Here is a 21,020-nt window from a genome sequence, read left to right as displayed (position 1 = left end):
CCACACTTTCCCTACTGTTGCACCTTCCGGGAGTTAGAATAGTAAATTAATACCCCTACACTATCCAACACTTACCCTACTGCTGCACCTTACAGATTTTGGAAAAGAAAATTGTTACCTCTACAGCATGGTACATTTTAAAAATTGTTGCAACTTACAATGTTGGTCTAAATTACCTTTTGTTCCGAATTGGTTTTCTGGCAGACTCTTGTTCAGTGGTATTGGTGAGTCGGTTTGTGTAGACACTTTTGAGGTGATGTGTTGGGGAATGGATAAATAAATGTCTGGAAAAGTGAAAAATGAAAAAAATTTGAACACAGAACGATGTTGAGAAAAGTGTTTAGTAAAATTATTCTAAAAAAAATTGCACATGTGATATAAGTTGCTGCACATAACTATTTCCGTAATGAAAAACCATTCTTTAGACATGAAATATAAATCTAAAATTTGAAAATATAATCATAATTGCATTGATTATTTCTTTGAAATTTAGCTATGTGATAGTTAGTCAAATATATTGAAGGTAAAGAATGCGTGCAGGAAAAAAATACCTTGTTTTTGAGAATTCGTTTTTGTGGATGAGGTGGTAGAGGATTTTTTTCTTTGTTGACTCAAAATTTTAGTTTTGAGATAAAAAATCTTTTCTGTTCTGAAGAAAAGGCGATAAAAAAATAATTAACGGTGGGTAGAAATGTAGTACTTGAGTATCTTTAAAATTAAACAGACATACAATATAACTAGTACTACATGATACTGTCATAATTAAAACACATTACTGTAGTAGAAATAGAGATATGTACCCCTACCCTACAAAAAAATTATCACTGATGGTGTTCTTTCCTACAGAAGAAATTGAATATTGTTTCTCAAAACTATCCATTATTTTTCAAATTAGGTACGATACAGGAGGAATAAATGCAAAAGTAAGGATTAATAATGTACCGTTAAAATAAAATGGGAAAGAAAAAATACCTTTTCTAGTAGGTTTTTTTTTAACGTGCCTTTATCCTGATGTTTGCTGGAGGTTAATAGGTTTTTGGGAAAAGATGTTCACTGTTGGAGAAAAAAAAAAATAATATTGTTCCTTTGTCAACGTTGGTTATAAACTGTAAATTTTGATTTTTGTGCGGTGTGATTGAGTATTATAAAAAAACACCATTCGCATACATAACTTAATGAAATTTTTACAAATACATTTTACAAGTAAAACCATGACACAAAAATTACATTTACCTAAACAATTGAGTTTGTCAGTCGTTTACGTGGTGGGGATGTCCAAATAGGTTCAGCTGATGTGGAATGTAACAGTCTTCCGATTTTCTGGTTGAGGGAAATAAATTACTTGTTTTAATTTTGTGTTTTATTTTATTTATAATATATTTGAAACAGTTCATTTCTTAAGTTTTTATTACTAAGTGAAAAAATATTTTTTGTGGTTTAAGAAAATATATTTTTCTAAAAACTATTGTTTTCAAATATATTAATAACTTACTAGTAGTTGTTCTGTTGTGAATTCCGTTCTCTCTCTGAGGAGGTCGCAGTGCAGGTGACAGAGGGTCAGCTTATTACGTCTGCTCTCTCTGCTAGTTGATAATCAACTGAGTGCAAAATGGTGTCTCACTTGTATTTATAAGTTTTACTGTGTGTCACTAATAATTTTTTGAAAAACTGTGTTCGTTGTGTTTTTTTTAATGCTTTGTTTTACTGTGGAAAATGATAATTTAAAAATGCTTTTTAACAAATATTGTTTTCATTCATTTGCTCCGTTTTGGCATCCATTTTGGAACATGTCTTTTGGTATTGTTTACATAGAAACTGTGGTAGGACAAGTTTTACAAGTGAGATGGTTAAAATGGCGCCTATGTGTATGTGTGTTATGTTTTAGTTGGTTTACTTACTTTGCGATCTAATCATGTTACAAATGTGTTTGTTCTGTTATTTAATTTTTCGTTATTTTTTAAAAACTTAGTAATGTGTGAAAACGGATTTTTATGGGGAAGTTTGAGTATTAATTTTAATACTCGAGTATTAATTTTAATACCCGAGTATTAATTTGGTAATGCGTTTCAGTCGATTTACGTACAGTTCTTCTCCACGTTTTAATACACTTCCCCACCCTAAAACCCCTAATTTCCCTGCATCCCGTGCCAGATTGTATTGTACTTTTTATTTAAAAAAAAAAAAATCGCGTTGTAATGGTATGCGTTGTAATATACTTCGTTGTAACAGCACTTTTCAGTATTTTAATAGGTTTGGCGTTGTAACAGAATTCGTTGTAAAGTACTGCGTTGTAATAGTACTAGCGTTGTAAAAAATGCGATGTAAAGGTATGCGTTGTAATAGCATGCGTTGTAACGTCATACATCCGGCACAGGACGAAGAAAGTGACTCCGATGACGGAGTATTGGAAAGATTGTTGGAGGAGAGACCACCTCCTTATAATCCAGAAGAAGCAGACGACAGGTGGGGCGAGAGGGGGGAAACTAGAAGGGTAACCATTCAACCCGAGACTCGAGTAGAATGGTTGGTCTCGTTTGGAACGGAGAGTCCACGGAGTCAGTCTGTGGCTAGTGGGAGGATTGAGAGAGAAATGAGGTTACCAGATGCATTGAGGGTACCGGTCACCATTGGACCGATTGTGTCGATTTATAGTCCGGAATCAGGGGAAAGGGAGAGGTCCGAACAGGTAGTGGAAAGAACGAGAAGGGAAAGCGAGGAAAGTGGGTTGGAGGGGGCCATGGCCCGGCCTCCAAGCCCTGTACAATGGAGGACACCATTGGTAGCGGTGTCAGACACATCTAGGGGCGAAGAGGAACAGAGACCGGTAAGGCCGAGGAATCTGATGGAGTCAAGGTCAGATTTAAGGTCGTGGGTACCATCAGAGAGGCATCAGAACCCGAATGTGGTCCAATCGGAGAGGGATCGGGTTAATTTTAGGAGTTATTCGGCTCCTATAGAAGCACCGGAAGAGAGGAGGGAGAAGGAGCCGGAATGTGAATATGATGAGGGACGTGGAGCAAGTTGTCAGGTGTTGAAAGGAGCTTTGAGAGCGGGGATGTTGGACATAGTCAGACTCAAGGCGGAGGTAGATGAAATAGTCTATGGAAGTTTACCGCTAAAGCACGAATTGCACACGAAAAATTGAGGGGATTGGCGAAAGAATATTATGTGGATTTATCCAAGACTAGGGCGTTGCAAGGAAGTCATAGGATGCATTATACCGAGCGAGAGCTGGAGGAGAAAAGGGTTGTTGGATTAAGGTCACATACTAGAGAACTGATCCTAGCCATGCGACCATGGCTGATGCTTGATAAATGGGAAGAGAGATGGTCTAAGAAAAAGACCTCTAAGGAAGCGGAAGGAGGAACTCCGGGTGAAGGGTTGCTACTGGCAAAGACCTTCCCTTTGAGGGAAGTGGCGAATGGAGGATATGTGCATGTACCATGGAGCAGGGGTGATTTGGCATCATTTACGAATGATTTTCCCAGGCTCAGGGAGAAGCCTGCAGAGTGGTACAAGCAAGTTGAGCGCTTTGTTAAGATTTCGAAGGTATTATGGATCGATTTGAATACTTTATTTGATATTGTGGTTCCGGGGGATCTGTGGAACGCATGCAAGGTTGCCGTTGATTGGCCGGACTATGAGCCTGATAGGAACATGCATACAAATGGCCCGTCGCCAGCGGTGATGAGGCTGTATGATAAGGTAATTACCTGGTTGAAATCGAAGGTTTCACCCCAAGACATTGACTGGGTGAAAATAGACAGGACAGTGCAGGAACCAAAGGAGACAGTACATGAGTTTTATGAGAGACTCTTGAAGGCTTTCAAGCAGTACAGTGGCCTAGACGAGCTGGAGACGAAAGATATGGGACAATTTGTTTCTAAGTTCGTGCTGGGTTTGAAGCCCGAGGTTAGTCTCATGATACAGCAGCATTTGATCTGTTGGCAGAATAAGCTCGTGGATGAAATCTTGCGGTACGCTAGGTACTGCACGGATGAGATTGAGTCGAAGCACAAGAAGATGAAAGATAATTTGTTGCTTATACAGATGCAAGCTGCTCATGGACCGCCGAATGGGGGTCCAGTGGTAAGGAGACAGGGAAATTATCAGACAGGAAATCAGAACGTGCAGGGTCAGGGAAGGCCAAGGCCCATAGACCCTAGGACAGGCATAGATGTAGCGATACTGAAAAAGACGACTGCTTGTCACCAGTGTCACCAGGTGGGACACTGGAGGCGCGAGTGTCCCCTGAACACCTGGAACCAGCAACAGATGGAGGGAGGAATAGCTCAGGTCCCTGGGGCGGACCAGGTACAGACGGTGACTACACCGAGAATGATGCAAGGGGGGACCGGCATCTCGCAAGTGCAGGTTCCCCAGCCACCTAGGATACAGAACATACAGCAGGGAGCTCGAACTTATTTGCAGATGCCCATGTTTGAAGTAAGCGAGGAGAAGGATATGGATTTGCTGGCCCGGTTGAGTCTAAGCCAAGATGATGACTGCATACTTAGGGCCATCTTAGAGGTGGATCAGAGAGGACCGTTTGTGGAAGCAGAGCTTGACGGACACCCTACTACCTTTTTGGTCGATACGGGGGCTACTAGGTCGACTATAAGATCAGCAGTAGTTCCGGGTGTAGCCCTTTTATGGGGAAAGTATACAGGTTGTTGGAGTGGCGAATAAGAGGCTAGTTAGCCCTTTGACAGAACCGATTCCAGTCAGGATAGGAAACTTTAGGGATCGGCACCAGTTCGTGGTGTGCGATTCTAGTCCTGTTTGTTTATTGGGGAGAGATTTGTTGTGCAAGCTCAATTGCACCATTTACTGTACCCCGAAAGGAGTAGAGGTACAGACGAGGGATGACGACGCGACCTTTAAGGTTGCGAATCAGCGGGTGTGTGTGGAAATGTACCCAGCTTTGACGGTGGAGGAGCTTCCACTTGACTTGAGGGACTCGGTGTCCATCGATGTGTGGGACCTAAGTGGAGAGGAGATTGGCTTAGTCAGGGGAGTGGAACCAGTGAAGATACAGGTCAAGCCAAACGCGGAATTCCCGAGGATCCCTCAGTATAAATTATCCCCTGAAACGATTGCAGGGATTAAACCTGTGATCGAGTCTATGATTAAGCAGGGAATACTGGTGGAAATTATGGGTAGTCCATGCAATTCGCCCATTATGGGACTGCAGAAACCATGTGGGAAGTTCAGGATAGTGCAAGATTTGCGGAAAATAAACGACATAGTTGTCCCATGTTGTCCAGTGGTACCGAATCCATCTGTGATCCTGTTTCAGATCCCATGTGAGGCTGAATGGTTCACAGTGATTGACTTATGTCAAGCATTTTTTTCGATTCCCCTACATGAAGAGAGCAGATTTCTTTTTGCATTTAGACTAGAGAACCGTGTGTTAACGTGGTGTCGTATCCCACAGGGGTATACGGAGAGCCCATCGATTTTTAATCAACTTTTGAAGAAAAACCTTGAAAGTCTTGTGTTGCCACAAAACTCAGTTTTAGTGCAATACATTGATGATCTGCTTGTTGCGTCGGAAACAGAAGACGCTTGCAGAACTGATACAATTGCGTTGTTGAATTTCCTAGGAGAAAACGGTCACAAGGTGTCCCCAAACAAGCTGCAATACTGTTTACCTGAGGTACAGTATTTGGGGCACAGAATTGAGAAGGGTAAAAGGAAGGTGTCTCTAGATCGCATTGATGCGATTCTGAGAATGCCAGTTCCCTCGACGCAGAGGGAAGTTAGAATGTTTTTGGGAATGGTGGGCTATTGCCGCCAGTGGATCCCAAACTTTTCCTTTGAAGCGAAGCCTTTACAGCGGCTGACGCGAAAGGATGTAAGTGATCCGGTACCATGGGACGACGACTGTTTGAAATCATTTCTGAAGCTGAGAGAAGCCTTATGTAGCGCTCCTGCGTTGGGAATGCCGGATTACAACAATGCATTTGCATTATTCTGCTGCGAAAGAGAAGGTTGCGCATTAGCAGTGTTAACTCAGAATCATGGAGGTGTCCGTAGACCAGTTGCCTATTTCTCAGCTACCCTAGATCCGGTAGCTTCTGCGTTGCCCGGATGTCTCAGATCCGTTGCGGCAACAGGTGTCAGCATCGAGAGATGTGAGAGCATTGTGATGGGTCATCCTCTTACTGTACATGTGCCACATTCTGTTGAACTGTTGATGACTAGGACTAAAACACAGCACCTCACGAATAATAGGCTGACTCGTTATGAGCAAGTTATCCTTGCAGCCGATAATGTGATATTGAAGAGGTGTGCTGTTTTAAATCCTGCTACATTGTTACCTGTCCCAAATGTAGATGATAATGAAGATTGTGAGGACCATGATTGTCTCGATGTGACTGAGCTATGCACCAAACCGAGACCTGACATTGTTGATGAACCGCTCCCAGTTTCAGATGAGATTTTCTTTGTGGACGGTTCATGTTTAAGAGACAGTGTCGGTCGATTGAGAGCAGCATTTGCTGTATGTACCATCGCGGGGGTGGTTGAAGCCGCTTGTTTAGAAGTACACTCCGCGCAGGTGGCTGAGCTTATTGCTTTGACTCGTGCCTGTGTGGCAGCTGATAAGATCCGTGTAACGATTTACACGGACAGCCAATATGGGTTTGGTGTGGTTCATGACTTCGGACAGCTATGGTCCCAGAGGGGGTTTATGAAGTCTTCAGGTTCACCCATTAGAAATGGTGACTATGTGCGGAAATTGCTTGAAGCATTGCAAGGTCCTGATGAAATTGCTGTTGTTAAATGTGCTGCACACACAAAGGGAAATGATTTTGTTTCATTGGGTAACAATTATGCCGACAAAGTAGCCCGGTTTTGTGCAGAGCAGGGATGTAATTACACGGAGAACCACATTGAGGAAACTGAGGAGAAAACAGTGTATGACCAGATGTTAGCAATGGCAGACTCATGGGAAGAACTGAAACAGCTTCAGGAAGGGGTCTTGGATCAGGAACGAGACAGCTGGATACGAGCTGGATGTGAGAAGGGAGATGTGGATATATGGGTTTCGAATGATGGACGAGCGGTGTTGCCAGAATGTTTGTTGAATCCCATGGCAAGGTTGATACATGGTGCTGTACATCTTGGTAGAGACGCAATGATGAGAGTGTTTCGTCAGACTTGGTACAACCCGAAGTTTCGGGCAGTGGCCGAAACCGTGTGCCAGAGGTGTGTCACTTGTCAACAGATGAATGTAGGAAAGAGGACAGCTGTGACGTTGAGTCACATAGGGAGGTCGGGTGGACCTTTCAATAGGATGCAGCTGGATTTCGTTGAAATGCCGAAGTGTAATGGGTTGAGGTACATATTAGTGATAGTATGTGTTTTTTCCAGGTGGGTGGAGGCATACCCTACACGCAGATGTGACACACTCACGGTAGCAAAACTATTATTGAGAGAACTCATTCCAAGGTACGGGTTCCCGACGTCCTTTGAATCGGACAGAGGAACTCATTTCCACAGTGAAGTCATGAAGTTGCTTTGTGCTGCCTTAAATATAGATCAGAGGTTACATTGTAGCTATAGACCAGAAGCTTCAGGGATAGTGGAGCAGGTGAATGGAACTCTGAAGGCTCGGATGGCGAAAGTGTGTTCGTCAACGTCCTTGAAATGGCCTGACGCATTGCCTTTGGTCCTCATGAGCCTCCGAAGTGTGCCTGATAGAAGGACTGGATTGTCACCCCATGAAATCCTCATGGGGAGAGCGATGCGTTTGCCTGCAATACCTGCCACTGCTCTGATAAATATCACTGATGATATGATCCTGGACTATTGTAAAGGCCTTGCTGACGTGGTCCGTTCTGTGTCTCAGCAGGTGCAGACAGCAACGGTTCCAGCTGCGAGTGACCTGTGTCACGACTTATGCCCAGGGGATTGGGTCCTAGTCCGAAAGCATGTGAGGAAGAGTTGCCTGGATGCTAGGTGGCGAGGCCCGTTTCAAGTGATCCTCATCACGAACACAGCAGTCAAGTGTGGAGGTTTACCGAACTGGGTGCATGCTTCCCATACCCGTAGAGTTCCAGCACCCTTGGAAGATACAGCCCCTCTCCAGAACGAAAACCCAGCTGAGGTGGCAGAGCCATCTGAGAGGGTAAGTCAAGCTGTGAGGGTTGCTGAAGCAGCTGGTGGTGCACTGAATCAAGCTGAAGGAGAACGTGAGAGAAGCACTGAACCAGAAACTGGAGAAGAAATAAGAGGTGCAGTGGGCAGTACTGAATCGAGTTCTGCAGAGGAAGAAGAGATCAGTGCACAGGGTATCGAGGAGAAGACCGGAGGTGCCACAGAAGCAGAAAGGGTTTGGCCCGCAAGACAGAAACGGGTAAACCTCAGGTTGGCGCCGAGCACAGATCTTGCACCAGTTTCGGAGGAGCCAGAAGCAGAATCGAATGACGAGGAGCATCCTCAAGGTACTTTGAGAAGGTCAAAGAGGACTAGAGTGCCAAGTCAGAAGTACGCTTCACCAGAGTGGGCATATCCAGTGACTGATGCCAGGTTTACCGAGCACGGGAAGATTGAGGCCAATGACATTGGTCAGCAGTGCTCCGTTTCCGAGAGTAGAAGTGTTGCTGAGAATTCCGGGATTGGAGATCGATGGAATCCTGACCATCAACATCCCGAATCCACCATTTCTAAGCCTCATTCGTGGTATGATCTTGGACACTTTGGATTTCCCGACGTTCACAGTTGTGCCAGCTCCACAAGAACTGACCATTCTTAAGCTTGAAATATTGCAGGGGGTCTTGGAACTGTTGGAACCAGCAGTTATTTTGGACTGATTCAAGAGTGTTGTAAAGCAGGAGAAGGAAGAAAACCTAGGCCCGAGTGGAAGAAGAATACAATTAGGGACTTTCCGTTGTAGAACGAAGAAAAGTTAGGGAGGTTTGCCAAAAGTTCGCAAAAGAGACATTGATGAGAAAGAGACTTACCATTCCAGAAACTGTATTGAACATTGAGCATATTCCGAAGATGGCAGATCCTGCAAACACACATCGTAGGGCTAGATTGATAATAGGCACATTGGTAGGAGTTGTGATAGCCACTATATTTGCATTAGTGATAAGTTCATACATGGTGGCTCACAGGCAGGAGGGGGAGGTTCAGGGAGCACCTACACCTATTACCCCAGGACAGAGAGGTGTCAGTATCAGAGATCAGAGAACATCAAAGTTAAGGGAGGATCGCAGACTCCACATGGATTTGTCGAAGGGTGATTTTAAACCTAATGCCTATGCGAAGTTGCTGTACGAATATGTTGATGCGATGGATGTGAAGGATTGTTATGTGTGTATGCAGTTGCCTGCTTCCGTAGATGAAGGTATCAAGTATCATCACCTCCCATTGACCTATGCGATTTCTTGTAGTTTATTTTATGACAGGAGACAGTTCGAGTATTTCATTTCAAATTTTGATACGGTATTTCCTGAAGTTCCAGCAATCAAGCATTTGAATAAGTACGATTATTATAAGAAGGAGGACAGGCTTCTGAAGTATTTTAGACCTACTGTGAAGTTGGATACTGCGCATGCTCACAGGCATAACCTGACATGTGCGTTATCTGAGACGGAGAAGAAGTTCATTGATCAGGTAGAGGACAGATATAGAAAGTTGACCCAGACACGAGACACCGGAGATAGTCCAGTAGATTGGACTGAGGAGGAGAAATCTCACAAGTCCAAGGGAAGCTATGGACCAATAGCATTAGATGAAGTGCAGAAAGGGAATTTGTGTATTGGACGGCCTCAATCAGCCACGGAGAAGGTTGCAGTAGGACATAGCACTTGCTCTCAGACTTTCACTATGGAGGCTTCTGTTAAGGACTTTATGCAAGGTCCAGTAGTGATTCCGACAGTGTATTATGTATTATGTATGTGGGAAGAATGCTTATGTCAGATTGCCTGCAAATTGGTATGGCATATGTTATTTGGCCATCATATTCCCGAAGATTTATCACACAGAGGACTTGGAGTTGTTAGAGACGAGACAACATTCTAGGAGACGTAGGACTGTAAAGGCAGGTGCAGTGATTGGTGATTTATATGGAGCAATGATACCTAGTATGGTTGTGGTTTTGAATGACGTGAAGATAAGAAGGTTGGCGACTGTAGTTGATGAGCTGTCTATGAATACGGCGAGGTCTCTGTTGTTGGTGACGGGAGAGATGTTGTCGATACGGAATATGGTTATGCAGAACCGCCTTGCGTTAGACGTGTTATTAGCTAAGGAGGGTGGGGTCTGTAAATTATTGAAGGTTCAAGAATGCTGCACATATATTCCAGACAATACGAAGGAGTTGGGGAAGTACATAGACAACATCACAACAATTCACAAGGAAATTATGGATTTGACGGAGGAGAATGTGTGGGAAAAGATTGGACAGGGATTTGGAAGAGTGGGAACATGGTTTGCGAATTTGGGAACAGGATTTCTTGGATCAGTGTTGAAGCCAATTATCATTGCTGTAGTTTGTGTGATTTGTTTGTGGGGATGCGTGAAAGCGTGTAAGTGGTATCAAGGAGGCAAAGTTGAAAGAGCTCTTAGAGCAAATGAGAAAAGGATGGCGAAATTTCAGGATCACCAATATGAGAGTCTTAAGAGAATGGAGGGAGTTCGTCATGACCAGTACCGTTTAAATCAGTTCTAAAGAAGGAAGATTGTAATGGTGTGATGACAGATGTCATCAAAGGGGGGAACTGATGTAGCGCTTAAAAGGTTGAAAATTGTAGGGGTGCGTTATATTCACAGTTAGTCGGCACCCGCATATAATCAAATGTGTACTCAGGTATTTTGTGCAAAATGTATTAAGAATTGTATAACCTATATCGATTTAAATAGAAGTGTTAGCTATGTACAAGCATATTGTGAATGTATTAGAGAAATGCATAAGAGCTTGGTATGTATAAACTCCACGCGATGTTAAAATGTGTAGCCTAGAATACATGATTGTAGACTGTTTAGTTTAACCATACATGAAAAGAAAGACGTAAATGTCAATAGTGTGATTTAGACATGCTTGTGTAACCGAAGTAGTGGCCAGAATTCCCATATATCGTTGAGGCGAAAGGCCTGTTATTTTCTTATGTTAGCCGAGGGCAATAGGCCAAAAAGGATTTATTCCAGTAGAGGTTTTAGGCTGTAGTAAATTGCAAAGTTAAAAGATGTGAAGTATGTCTGCATTGCATGATCTCACCCCAGGTGCAAGGACAGTTGCTCGTTAGTAGAGAAGTTCTTTGTTCACGAATTGACTTATGTAGCTAAAGCCAGACATGGGAGTGCATTGGAATGTGCCAATCGTAACTCCTAGTGCGGACGGTGTCTGGGACTCAAGGCCAAGCTGATGGACGATGGAACTGGACAGCGCTCTATGGAAAATTACTGAAAGATGACCCGGCTGAAGAGGAGGTGCAAAGGGCGTGTTCTGAGATTCGGGGTTCTGTATTAGGGAAAGCGCCCCGAGGGTGGAGGCAGAACAGCGCAGCCCAGGGCAGAGAAGAGTTAGGCGAGGAGCTAGAGGGGGCAATTTTAGATCAAGCTCTCTAAGTGAAGACTTCTTAGGAAGTTTCACTCTGACACCTTTTTCTCGATTGAGGGTCTCAAGGGATTGCTAAGTAGGGATGTCATCTAGTACAGAGTAGGGACAGAGATGGTATGGTCCAGTGTCCCTAATATCGACATTGGCTTGGTAGTTTTCTACCTCATGCTTTTAGAAATTGTGCTTTTAGTTATTTTTAGTCGTATGCGGATTCTTCGTAGAGTAGCCTTTGTGTTAGTGCCTATGTACTTGTTGTGCCTCGTATTGAGGAGTTTGTACCTTCAAATCTTTATGCTGATAATAAAAGCCAGAGAGCCAAGAGATTAAGTCTCGAGTCCTTGATCATGACAAATTGCGGACAGCATTTTCTGATAATTGTGTTTATTCCCTCCACGCATTGGGCAAGTAAAAAGTTCCATCCGACCAGAGTGGGTTCTAGTAGATAATTGACGGATACTAAAATGGGCCGGAGCACCATCTCTTCCATCATTGTACCTCGCTGTCCCTGTCTAACCTGCAGTCCCCGTCTACCTCGCGCCCTCTCCCCTCTTTGTGCCCGCTCCGTTGCCACCTCTTCCATCATTGTACCTCGCTGTCCCTGTCTTTCTCGCGCCCCCTCCCTTCCAGATCTCTGTGTCGCTGTGTCTCCTTCCCTGTCAGGCCTCTTCTTTCCTCCCGGTGTCTGACATTTGAGGGTCGCTAATGAGCGCCTCCGCAGTCCGGCTCTCACTGATCCCTCGGAGGCTGCCGGGTGTATGGGATCCTTTCCCTGCAAATAATTAATTTAGCTACGTGTTGCGTAAGAGCCTAAAAGGCTTTCTGCTGCTACCGTGCTGCCCGGCGGCCATTAATATTATATCAGGGCCGGTGCTGTTGCTGTAGTGCAGTTTCATTAAAAATGTGATCTGTAGCTTTAAACATGCAGCTTTCCATGCAGAATTATGCCAAGTAATTCTTGGTCTGCAAACTCGTAATTGCGTACAGAGATTCTCGTCGGTACCGGAAATTCAGAACGCCTGGAACATATAATTCCTCAATACTTTGTCCATTTCTACTAGTTGTGTTTCATCAGCTTTTAAGAGTAGCGTTCGGGCCACTCCTTCCCCCCCCCCCCTCTTATCTAGTCTCCTTCTAGGCCACTTTTTCCATTTTGCTTGGACATTTGATCCTCGTCTTTTGGCTGCCTCTTTCTCTTCTTAATAATTATACTATAATATAATACTTGGATTTGTATAGCGCCGCTAATAACCTGTGAGGGTCTGTAGGCGCTGTCCGTAGGCAGGGGGAAGTGATTTGCCCAGAATCACAGGATGTTGAGCACACAACGAGACTTAAACCTGGATCTCTCAGTGCCCAAGTCGGCTGCACTGGCCGTTAAGCCACACCCTCCCCCTTCTGAACATAGAATTAGGACCACTTCTTTGTCATTGACTCGACTCTGGAACACTTGCAGGGCCGGACTGGTAATTTAAAACAGCCCTGTCAAAAAGTATAAACTTAGACCCCATGTGCACCAAGTGAGTAACCCCTAGCACATTGCTCAGTAGGATTTTATGTAGGATAATTTTGGAAAAGTGAAACCAAAAGGTGCATGTTAACTGCTCAATTTTTCAATTATATTTGCCACTTTTACTGACTGCTCCGAAAGGAATTCAAATAAAGATTCCAGTACATTAGTGTTTACCACAGTACCGCGAAGCGCTATTTCTACACAGCTTCTAATCATGCATGCCATGTGCCTGGTGAGAAAAAGGACCTATTTGTTGGTACAGTTATGAGAGGTTTTCTTTTAATGCTTCCATTCAAAAGTTTTTGAAGCTCATCTAACAAGCATTGAAAATGCAACAGGTCTCGCATTTACGCGAGGAAGCTATTGGCATTGTAAATGACACTGCCTTTTATTTTATGTTTTAAAAAAACAAAACATAAATAAAAGGCATTGTCATTTACAATGCCAATAGCTCAAACTCCCGTAAATGCGAGACCTATTGCATTGCAAATGCTTGTTTTGTTAGGCAACGGGGAGATGAAGTGATTTGCCCAGAATCAGGATGTTGTGCTTCCTTGCAGAGATTCGAACCCGGTTCCCCAGATTCAAGGTAAACCGCCCTAGCCGTTAGGCCAACTCCTCTCCTCTTTTTACGTTTCTGGCACTTGTCACATTAACGGACTTGATTGTCTAAACAAAGTATTTGAAATTATTGTTACCTTTATTAAAGAGTGCAAAAGTCTTGAGTCATGAAGAAGAGATAAGTACTGAACAAGAGTAAGAGAGGCCAATCCACTGATTAGGCTGCTTTAGGTATAGGGCTATCTATCAACAAGATGGTTCACTGGTATGTTACAGATAAGTGTTATGCCTGAGACTGCATTTGAAGCTTTTGTACAGTTGACTGGCTAAAGTCGCACTACCAGAGATGGTGCCTTGCCTATCTCTGTGTGTGGTCGAGGGTAGTGGGGTTCCAAGGCACGACGAAGGAACAGAGGCCTACCTTACCATTGACCCAATAATCCAATGCAATGAACATGGTTTGATAGGGTGCTTCTTAGGGAAGTGGACAGTAAGATAAACGTGACAGGGAATTGCTAGGATTGTGCCCTATAATTTGTTTGCGTGTGTTTGAACAGTGTGGTCCTGAGGCGGAAGCCGGGACTTAAGCTTTGCACATTGCTGAATGGTACGTGGTTCTATACTTTTAACCTGCTGCTTGTTTTAAATGCACTCGTTATATTTTAATTCCAGTACCTTGAAACTGCACAGCTTGTAAATATTGCTATTTGCACATCCGGGGATTGAACCCGTGACCAGTGGCCCGTTGTTCCGCCCTCGTGACAGAGGAGGTGGGCGAGCAGACTAGTGCTCCGCCCCTCACTCCACGATCGGTATAAACCTCCCGCCCCACACATCTCAGCTGGTTGTTTGCGTGTGTTTGAACAGTGTGGTCCTGAGGCGGAAGCCGGGACTTAAGCTTTGCACATTGCTGAATGGTACGTGGTTCTATACTTTTAACCTGCTGCTTGTTTTAGATGCACTCGTTATATTTTAATTCCAGTACCTTGAAACTGCACACCTTGTAAATATTGCTATTTGCACATCCGGGGATTGAACCCATGACCAGTGGCCCGTTGTTCCGCCCTCGTGACAGAGGAGGTGGGCGAGCAGACTAGTGCTCCGCCCCTCACTCCACGATCGGTATAAACCTCCCGCCCCACACATCTCAGCTGGTTGTTTGCGTGTGTTTGAACAGTGTGGTCCTGAGGCGGAAGCCGGGACTTAAGCTTTGCACATTGCTGAATGGTACGTGGTTCTATACTTTTAACCTGCTGCTTGTTTTAAATGCACTCGTTATATTTTAATTCCAGTACCTTGAAACTGCACAGCTTGTAAATATTGCTATTTGCACATCCGGGGATTGAACCCGTGACCAGTGGCCCGTTGTTCCGCCCTCGTGACAGAGGAGGTGGGCGAGCAGACTAGTGCTCCGCCCCTCACTCCACGATCGGTATAAACCTCCCGCCCCACACATCTCAGCTGGTTGTTTGCGTGTGTTTGAACAGTGTGGTCCTGAGGCGGAAGCCGGGACTTAAGCTTTGCACATTGCTGAATGGTACGTGGTTCTATACTTTTAACCTGCTGCTTGTTTTAAATGCACTCGTTATATTTTAATTCCAGTACCTTGAAACTGCACAGCTTGTAAATATTGCTATTTGCACATCCGGGGATTGAACCCGTGACCAGTGGCCCGTTGTTCCGCCCTCGTGACAGAGGAGGTGGGCGAGCAGACTAGTGCTCCGCCCCTCACTCCACGATCGGTATAAACCTCCCGCCCCACACATCTCAGCTGGTTGTTTGCGTGTGTTTGAACAGTGTGGTCCTGAGGCGGAAGCCGGGACTTAAGCTTTGCACATTGCTGAATGGTACGTGGTTCTATACTTTTAACCTGCTGCTTGTTTTAGATGCACTCGTTATATTTTAATTCCAGTACCTTGAAACTGCACAGCTTGTAAATATTGCTATTTGCACATCCGGGGATTGAACCCGTGACCAGTGGCCCGTTGTTCCGCCCTCGTGACAGAGGAGGTGGGCGAGCAGACTAGTGCTCCGCCCCTCACTCCACGATCGGTATAAACCTCCCGCCCCACACATCTCAGCTGGTTGTTTGCGTGTGTTTGAACAGTGTGGTCCTGAGGCGGAAGCCGGGACTTAAGCTTTGCACATTGCTGAATGGTACGTGGTTCTATACTTTTAACCTGCTGCTTGTTTTAAATGCACTCGTTATATTTTAATTCCAGTACCTTGAAACTGCACAGCTTGTAAACATTGCTATTTGCACATCCGGGGATTGAACCCGTGACCAGTGGCCCGTTTTTCCGCCCTCGTGACAGAGGAGGTGGGCGAGCAGACTAGTGCTCCGCCCCTCACTCCACGATTGGGATAAAATGGCCACCTTCCCCAGGAAGCGCAGCGGACGAGCGCAGCGGGCGCGCCGGCGGCGCGCCGAAGGCTCGCCAAAGGCAAGCCCGTCCGCGCCGGTTCCGTGCCTAGGGCCGGATTCCTTGGTCCGAGGTCAGGGAAAACGGTAACTCACTTTGCCTACAGCCGTGACACCCTTCTGGCCTGTCGGTACAAAGGCGGGAGCTCAGGATGCGTTAAATTGGAAATGCGTGTGGATGAGCGGCCCCCCCCACCGCTTTGCATCAATTGCAATCAAGCTCTCCCCAAGTTTGACTGGCATACTAGTAAACACGGTTCGGCCGCATCAGTGCCTTGGACAAGGAAAGAACACACTGCAGTTAAATGCCTTTTACTTAACGCTAGATCCCTGGTGAGACACAGTATAGAACTAGCGGATCTCATAGTTGAATCTAAATCACAGATAGCTTTCGTAACAGAAACCTGGACAGATGCTGCCTCAGGTCCGGATATCATCAAAGCTACCCCCCCTGAGTTCGAGTGCTTTGTTCAGAACAGAGAAAAAAAAAGGGGGGGAGGGCTCGCTATAATCTACCATAATTCCATCAGAGGTTCATTCCAGTCGGGTACCACCGACCAATTTGAAGCCCTCATATATAACCTGACCCTTTCCAACCATCAATCTTTTAAGGGTGGCCTAATTTATAGGCCCCCCGGACCCAAAGTCCCGTTCCTCCCTGCACTCAGTTGCTTGTTAGAAGAAGCACTCTGCACAAAAACATTTACTGCGCTGGGAGATTTTAACTTTCATTTGGAATGTGATTCAGACCCCGATACGCGAAATTTCTTAGATCAGATGCGCGGGGTTGAGCTTAACCAAAGGGTTACCGGCCCAACCCACAGGGCAGGGCACACTCTAGATGGGATCTTTTCCAATCTTCCCAACCTTGAAATTACGGCAATTCTTCCGGTCTCCTGGTCCGACCATGCGGTAGTGCATTTTGAAATCAGCCTTGCCCCGCCTTCCAGGCCTAGTAAGGTTATGAATCCGCCTAGAACGATCAGGAGGTGGAAAAATATAGATGGAGATGCCCTAGAGAACCTGCTCAAAACCTCCCTGCGGCCCCCTATGGCTAACGTGGAGGATGCAGCCACCTCATATACCAACTGGCTGGAGGCAGCATGCCTCAATCTCGCCCCGCCTAAAACGTTTCACTCCACTCGATCTAGCCCCTCTGCGCCGTGGTTCTCTGAACGTATCAGGGACCATAAACTGCTTTGTAAAAAGCAGGAAAGAATCTGGCGGAAAAACTATAAAGAGGAGGACAGAAAGCTTCTCTATTTAGAGATAAAAAGGTATAAATCTGCAATTCAAGAGGCAAAACAGGAGTTCTATACGAATCGTATTAAGGAGGCCAGTAATTCCGCTATGGAATTATTTCGCACAGTATCGTCCCTGGCGGTCATCAAACCAGTGGAGATACCCCCTAGCCGCGAACTATGCCAAGAGCTGGCGAACTTCTTCCTAGAAAAGGTAGAAAACATCTTCCGTCCTCTAGACATGCGGGGCAAGACTGTCGCTCCAGTAACTAACCCTGAGGCAGACATTAATCTTCCGAAGCTTCTCAACTTCTCCCCCATTAGGGAGGAAGAGGTGGAGAGCAGACTTCTACGGACAAATTCAGGCTCCCCTAATGACCCATGCCCAGCCAGCGTGGCCAAATTGGCCTCCTCGGCCGTGGCCGCAGGGCTCACCCCTCTGTTCAATGTCATGTTGGAAAAAGGAGAATTCCCCTTACGCTGGAAACAAGCCTCCATCTTACCCCTGTTGAAGAAGCCGAATCTAGCAGTGACGGACCTGAACAACTTTCGGCCAATAGCTAGGCTACCCCTTCCGACGAAAATCCTGGAGGGTCTCCTAAACACTCAGCTAAGCGCCTTTCTAGGGGCTGGCCAGGGCCTGGACCATTCCCAACATGGATTCAGGGCAGGGCATAGTACCGAATCCGCCCTGATTAAAGCAACAGAAGACGTGAGAACAGTGATGGACGCAGGAGGTAGAGCTGCCCTGATCCTGTTGGACCTGTCCGCGGCCTTTGATACGGTCCACCACAAGATACTTGGGGACCGACTCAAGGCTACGGGGATTCAAGGCAAGGCGCTAAAACTCCTGCTCGCCTTCTTGTCCGATAGGACTCAGAAGGTTGCACTAGGGGACTATGAATCAGACCCTTTCACGCTTCCTTGCGGAGTCCCTCAGGGGTCCTCCTTGAGTCCCACCCTTTTTAATATATACGTCTCCACCCTTGCACCAATTATCAGATCTTTCGGCTTCAAGTTAACCTCTTACGCTGATGATACTCAGATAGTGGTATCTCTGCTACCAGGGGAAACTGACAGTACAGCCGATAGATTCAGAGGCTGTATGCGGGAAGTCAGCAACTGGATGGCAGATAACTGCCTCAAATTAAATTCTACAAAAACCGAAGTTCTGCTGTTCGGGTCCAACGATAATTTCTGGTCCCCACGCTGGTGGCCTGAGGAAATGGGCACTCCTCCAGCTCCGGTCCCAAAGGTTAAAAACCTGGGTGTACTTATGGACAACTCTTTGTCCTTCAAGCCCCAAATTAATGCACTCTCTTCAGCAACTCATTTTGTTCTAAAAACTATTCGAAAAGTCCTGCCGTTCCTTGCAGAAGAGCATAAGAAGACCGTGGTTACAGGGCTGGTGTTGTCCCGGCTGGACTATTGTAACAGCCTTCTGCTGAACGCCCAACAGGGGCTCCTCAACAAACTCCAAATTCTACAGAATGCTGCAGCCCGATTAATCACAGGTACACCTAAATTTGCCTCTGTTTCACGGGACCTGGTTAAGCTACATTGGCTACCAGTTCGCAAGAGAATTATTTTTAAATCTCTTTGCGTGACTTTTAAGGCCTTGTACGGCCTTGGCCCCCACTGTATCTCCCAACTCTTTCAGTGGTATAGACCAACAAGACTTCTGAGATCAGCTGAGCAGGGTCTGGTAGTCATCCCCAGAGTTAGGAAAGCCAGTTGGGGAGGCAGGAGTTTCTCTCTAGGAGCAGCAAAGGCATGGAACGCGTTACCACTAAAACTCAGACAACTACCGGACCTCTTGTCTTTTAGGAAAGCTCTGAAGACCTGGCTTTTCACACAGTAACCCCTGCTTATTCACACTCACTCAACTAGCGCCAGGACACCTCTGGGTAACAGTGCGCTCTATAAATGTGAAAAATAAATAAATAAATAAATATAATAACTCATACTTGTAATAACAGATATGAATGGCTGATCATTGAGTGTAGATTGTTAAAAATCTCAGAAGCCACTGCCTAGACTGTCATTTCATGCCAATACAAATATCTGATGCCTTTTGACAAGTGTGATTATTACAACAACGGATCTTTGTTAAATACTATTATACAATCACGGGAAACCAAGGAGAGAATTCTTCCTTTCTTCAATGCCTGGCTAACTACATCATATCATCCCCTTGCATTGTCAACTTGAAGTTCTGGTAGGCTCTGCTCTTCTGTCTATATCTCTGGTAACCACCTACATGTTTTACCCAGCTCCGGAGAGACCAGGCAAAGGTCTAGTATTTAATAGATCAGCTCACCCTTTCCCAGCAAAGAGAGTGAGCCCTTCCAGTGTTCACAAATGCTGCAAAATGTATAACAACTTGCAATGTAATAATATATAAGCTAAAGGTATCTCTGTAATCTCACTTTATTCGTGTTTCTTTTTCATGTGTGTAGTTTGCACGAAATCTGATGCAATGATTGGAATGATGAAGACCAACCTCTCGCCTGTGACAGACAGCATTGAGCATGGATTGACTGCCGTGCACCCACGAACCCGCTATTCATCCGGCTGGGAGGTCAAATGTATTGCCATCCCACTCTCATACTTTCCAACAATATTGGCTGACTATATCTTGGCTAAATTTTAAAAAGATGTGCAAATCAAAAACCCTGTAGGTGTGAAGGCATAACAGAAGACATCTTGTTTGACTCGCTTGCTAGTGCTCCGCAAGACCTCGCCCTTGCCAGGGCTAGCTAAGGTGGAGGTTTTTCCTTACTCCTTTACTGCCTATCTTTTAAGTACACTGAGAGGTTACCTTATTCCCCGATTGTGCTACCAGCGCAGAGGTCCCACCATTGGGCACTTCATTGCAGAATCTGTTCTCTCACATATTTCACTGACATCTCAGAGGGCAGCCCTCAAACAAGTGATCCCCATGGACTTTAAGAGTGACCATCTTTTAAGAAAGCTTTTCTTTTCTTTGGTGACAATCTTTATTTCCTTGGGTAACCTCCCTTTCCCTTGGGTCACCTAATATGTTTTGGTGCTTTCCTTCTGTAAGGGAAACCTCTTGCTACTCATCTAATGTAATATCTTCTCCATGGTTTGCTTCTATTCTTCTTTTATGACCTCCTTTGTTTTGGTGACTTTTTCTATTTTTTTAGTGATCTATATTCTGTTTGTGTGATATATATTTGTTATTGTTATTGTTTTGTGATACACACTTCATAACTCTGGTTCTTAGCATTAGAAAAGTAAGAGATGAGCTTGGATCCAGGTGACATAGTGTATCAAAGTACCTGGGAACTTACCTGTGAGATGTATGTCACATAATGGCAGCATGTAATAGTTCGTCCAGGAGTACTGGACAATGTGGTTAATTTAGATGTTCCCTGAGGTAACTGGGAGTTCATGCCATAGCCCAGTTGATTCTGACTGCCCCCAATATCTGACTTCTTGTTTTACATAATTGCCTAGTATTCAAAGACATGCGCTGCATATTTACTTAGGTCATGTAGGTTTTGATTTCCAGATCCATGAGAGTACGAGGTTAATGGTGTTTGGGTGATTTATAAAAAGCACAGCAGGAAGATGTTTTCTGTTACTCAACTATCTGTTCCTATGACTCCTATTCCCCCAGTATGTGAATCTTAGCACTCTTTCTAGATATAATTAGGGGAATGACCCATGAAGCTATTGAGTAGACAG

At 45.0% G+C, this 21,020-nt stretch overlaps 1 protein-coding gene across 2 annotated transcripts in view; it reads left to right on the top strand.

Annotated features, from left to right (window-relative positions):
* LOC146856393 (retinol dehydrogenase 7-like) overlaps nucleotides 1-19,959 on the top strand; it is a 52,280-nt gene extending 32,321 nt beyond the window's left edge. The window contains exon 4 of one of the 2 annotated variants that reach the window (XM_085654522.1): nucleotides 19,766-19,959. In XM_085654522.1, the coding sequence (XP_085510648.1) occupies nucleotides 19,766-19,959 (194 nt within the window). The remainder of the gene's footprint in view (nucleotides 1-19,765) is intronic. The other variant, XM_085654523.1, reaches the window with a different exon arrangement.
* Nucleotides 19,960-21,020: the final 1,061 nt, after the last annotated feature.

Source organism: Triturus cristatus, chromosome 4_1 (genome assembly GCF_964204655.1).
Source record: "Triturus cristatus chromosome 4_1, aTriCri1.1, whole genome shotgun sequence".
Taxonomy (NCBI): domain Eukaryota; kingdom Metazoa; phylum Chordata; class Amphibia; order Caudata; family Salamandridae; genus Triturus; species Triturus cristatus.
The sequence above is the reverse complement of the archived record's forward strand: the minus strand, read 5'-3'. Positions and strand labels throughout refer to the sequence as shown.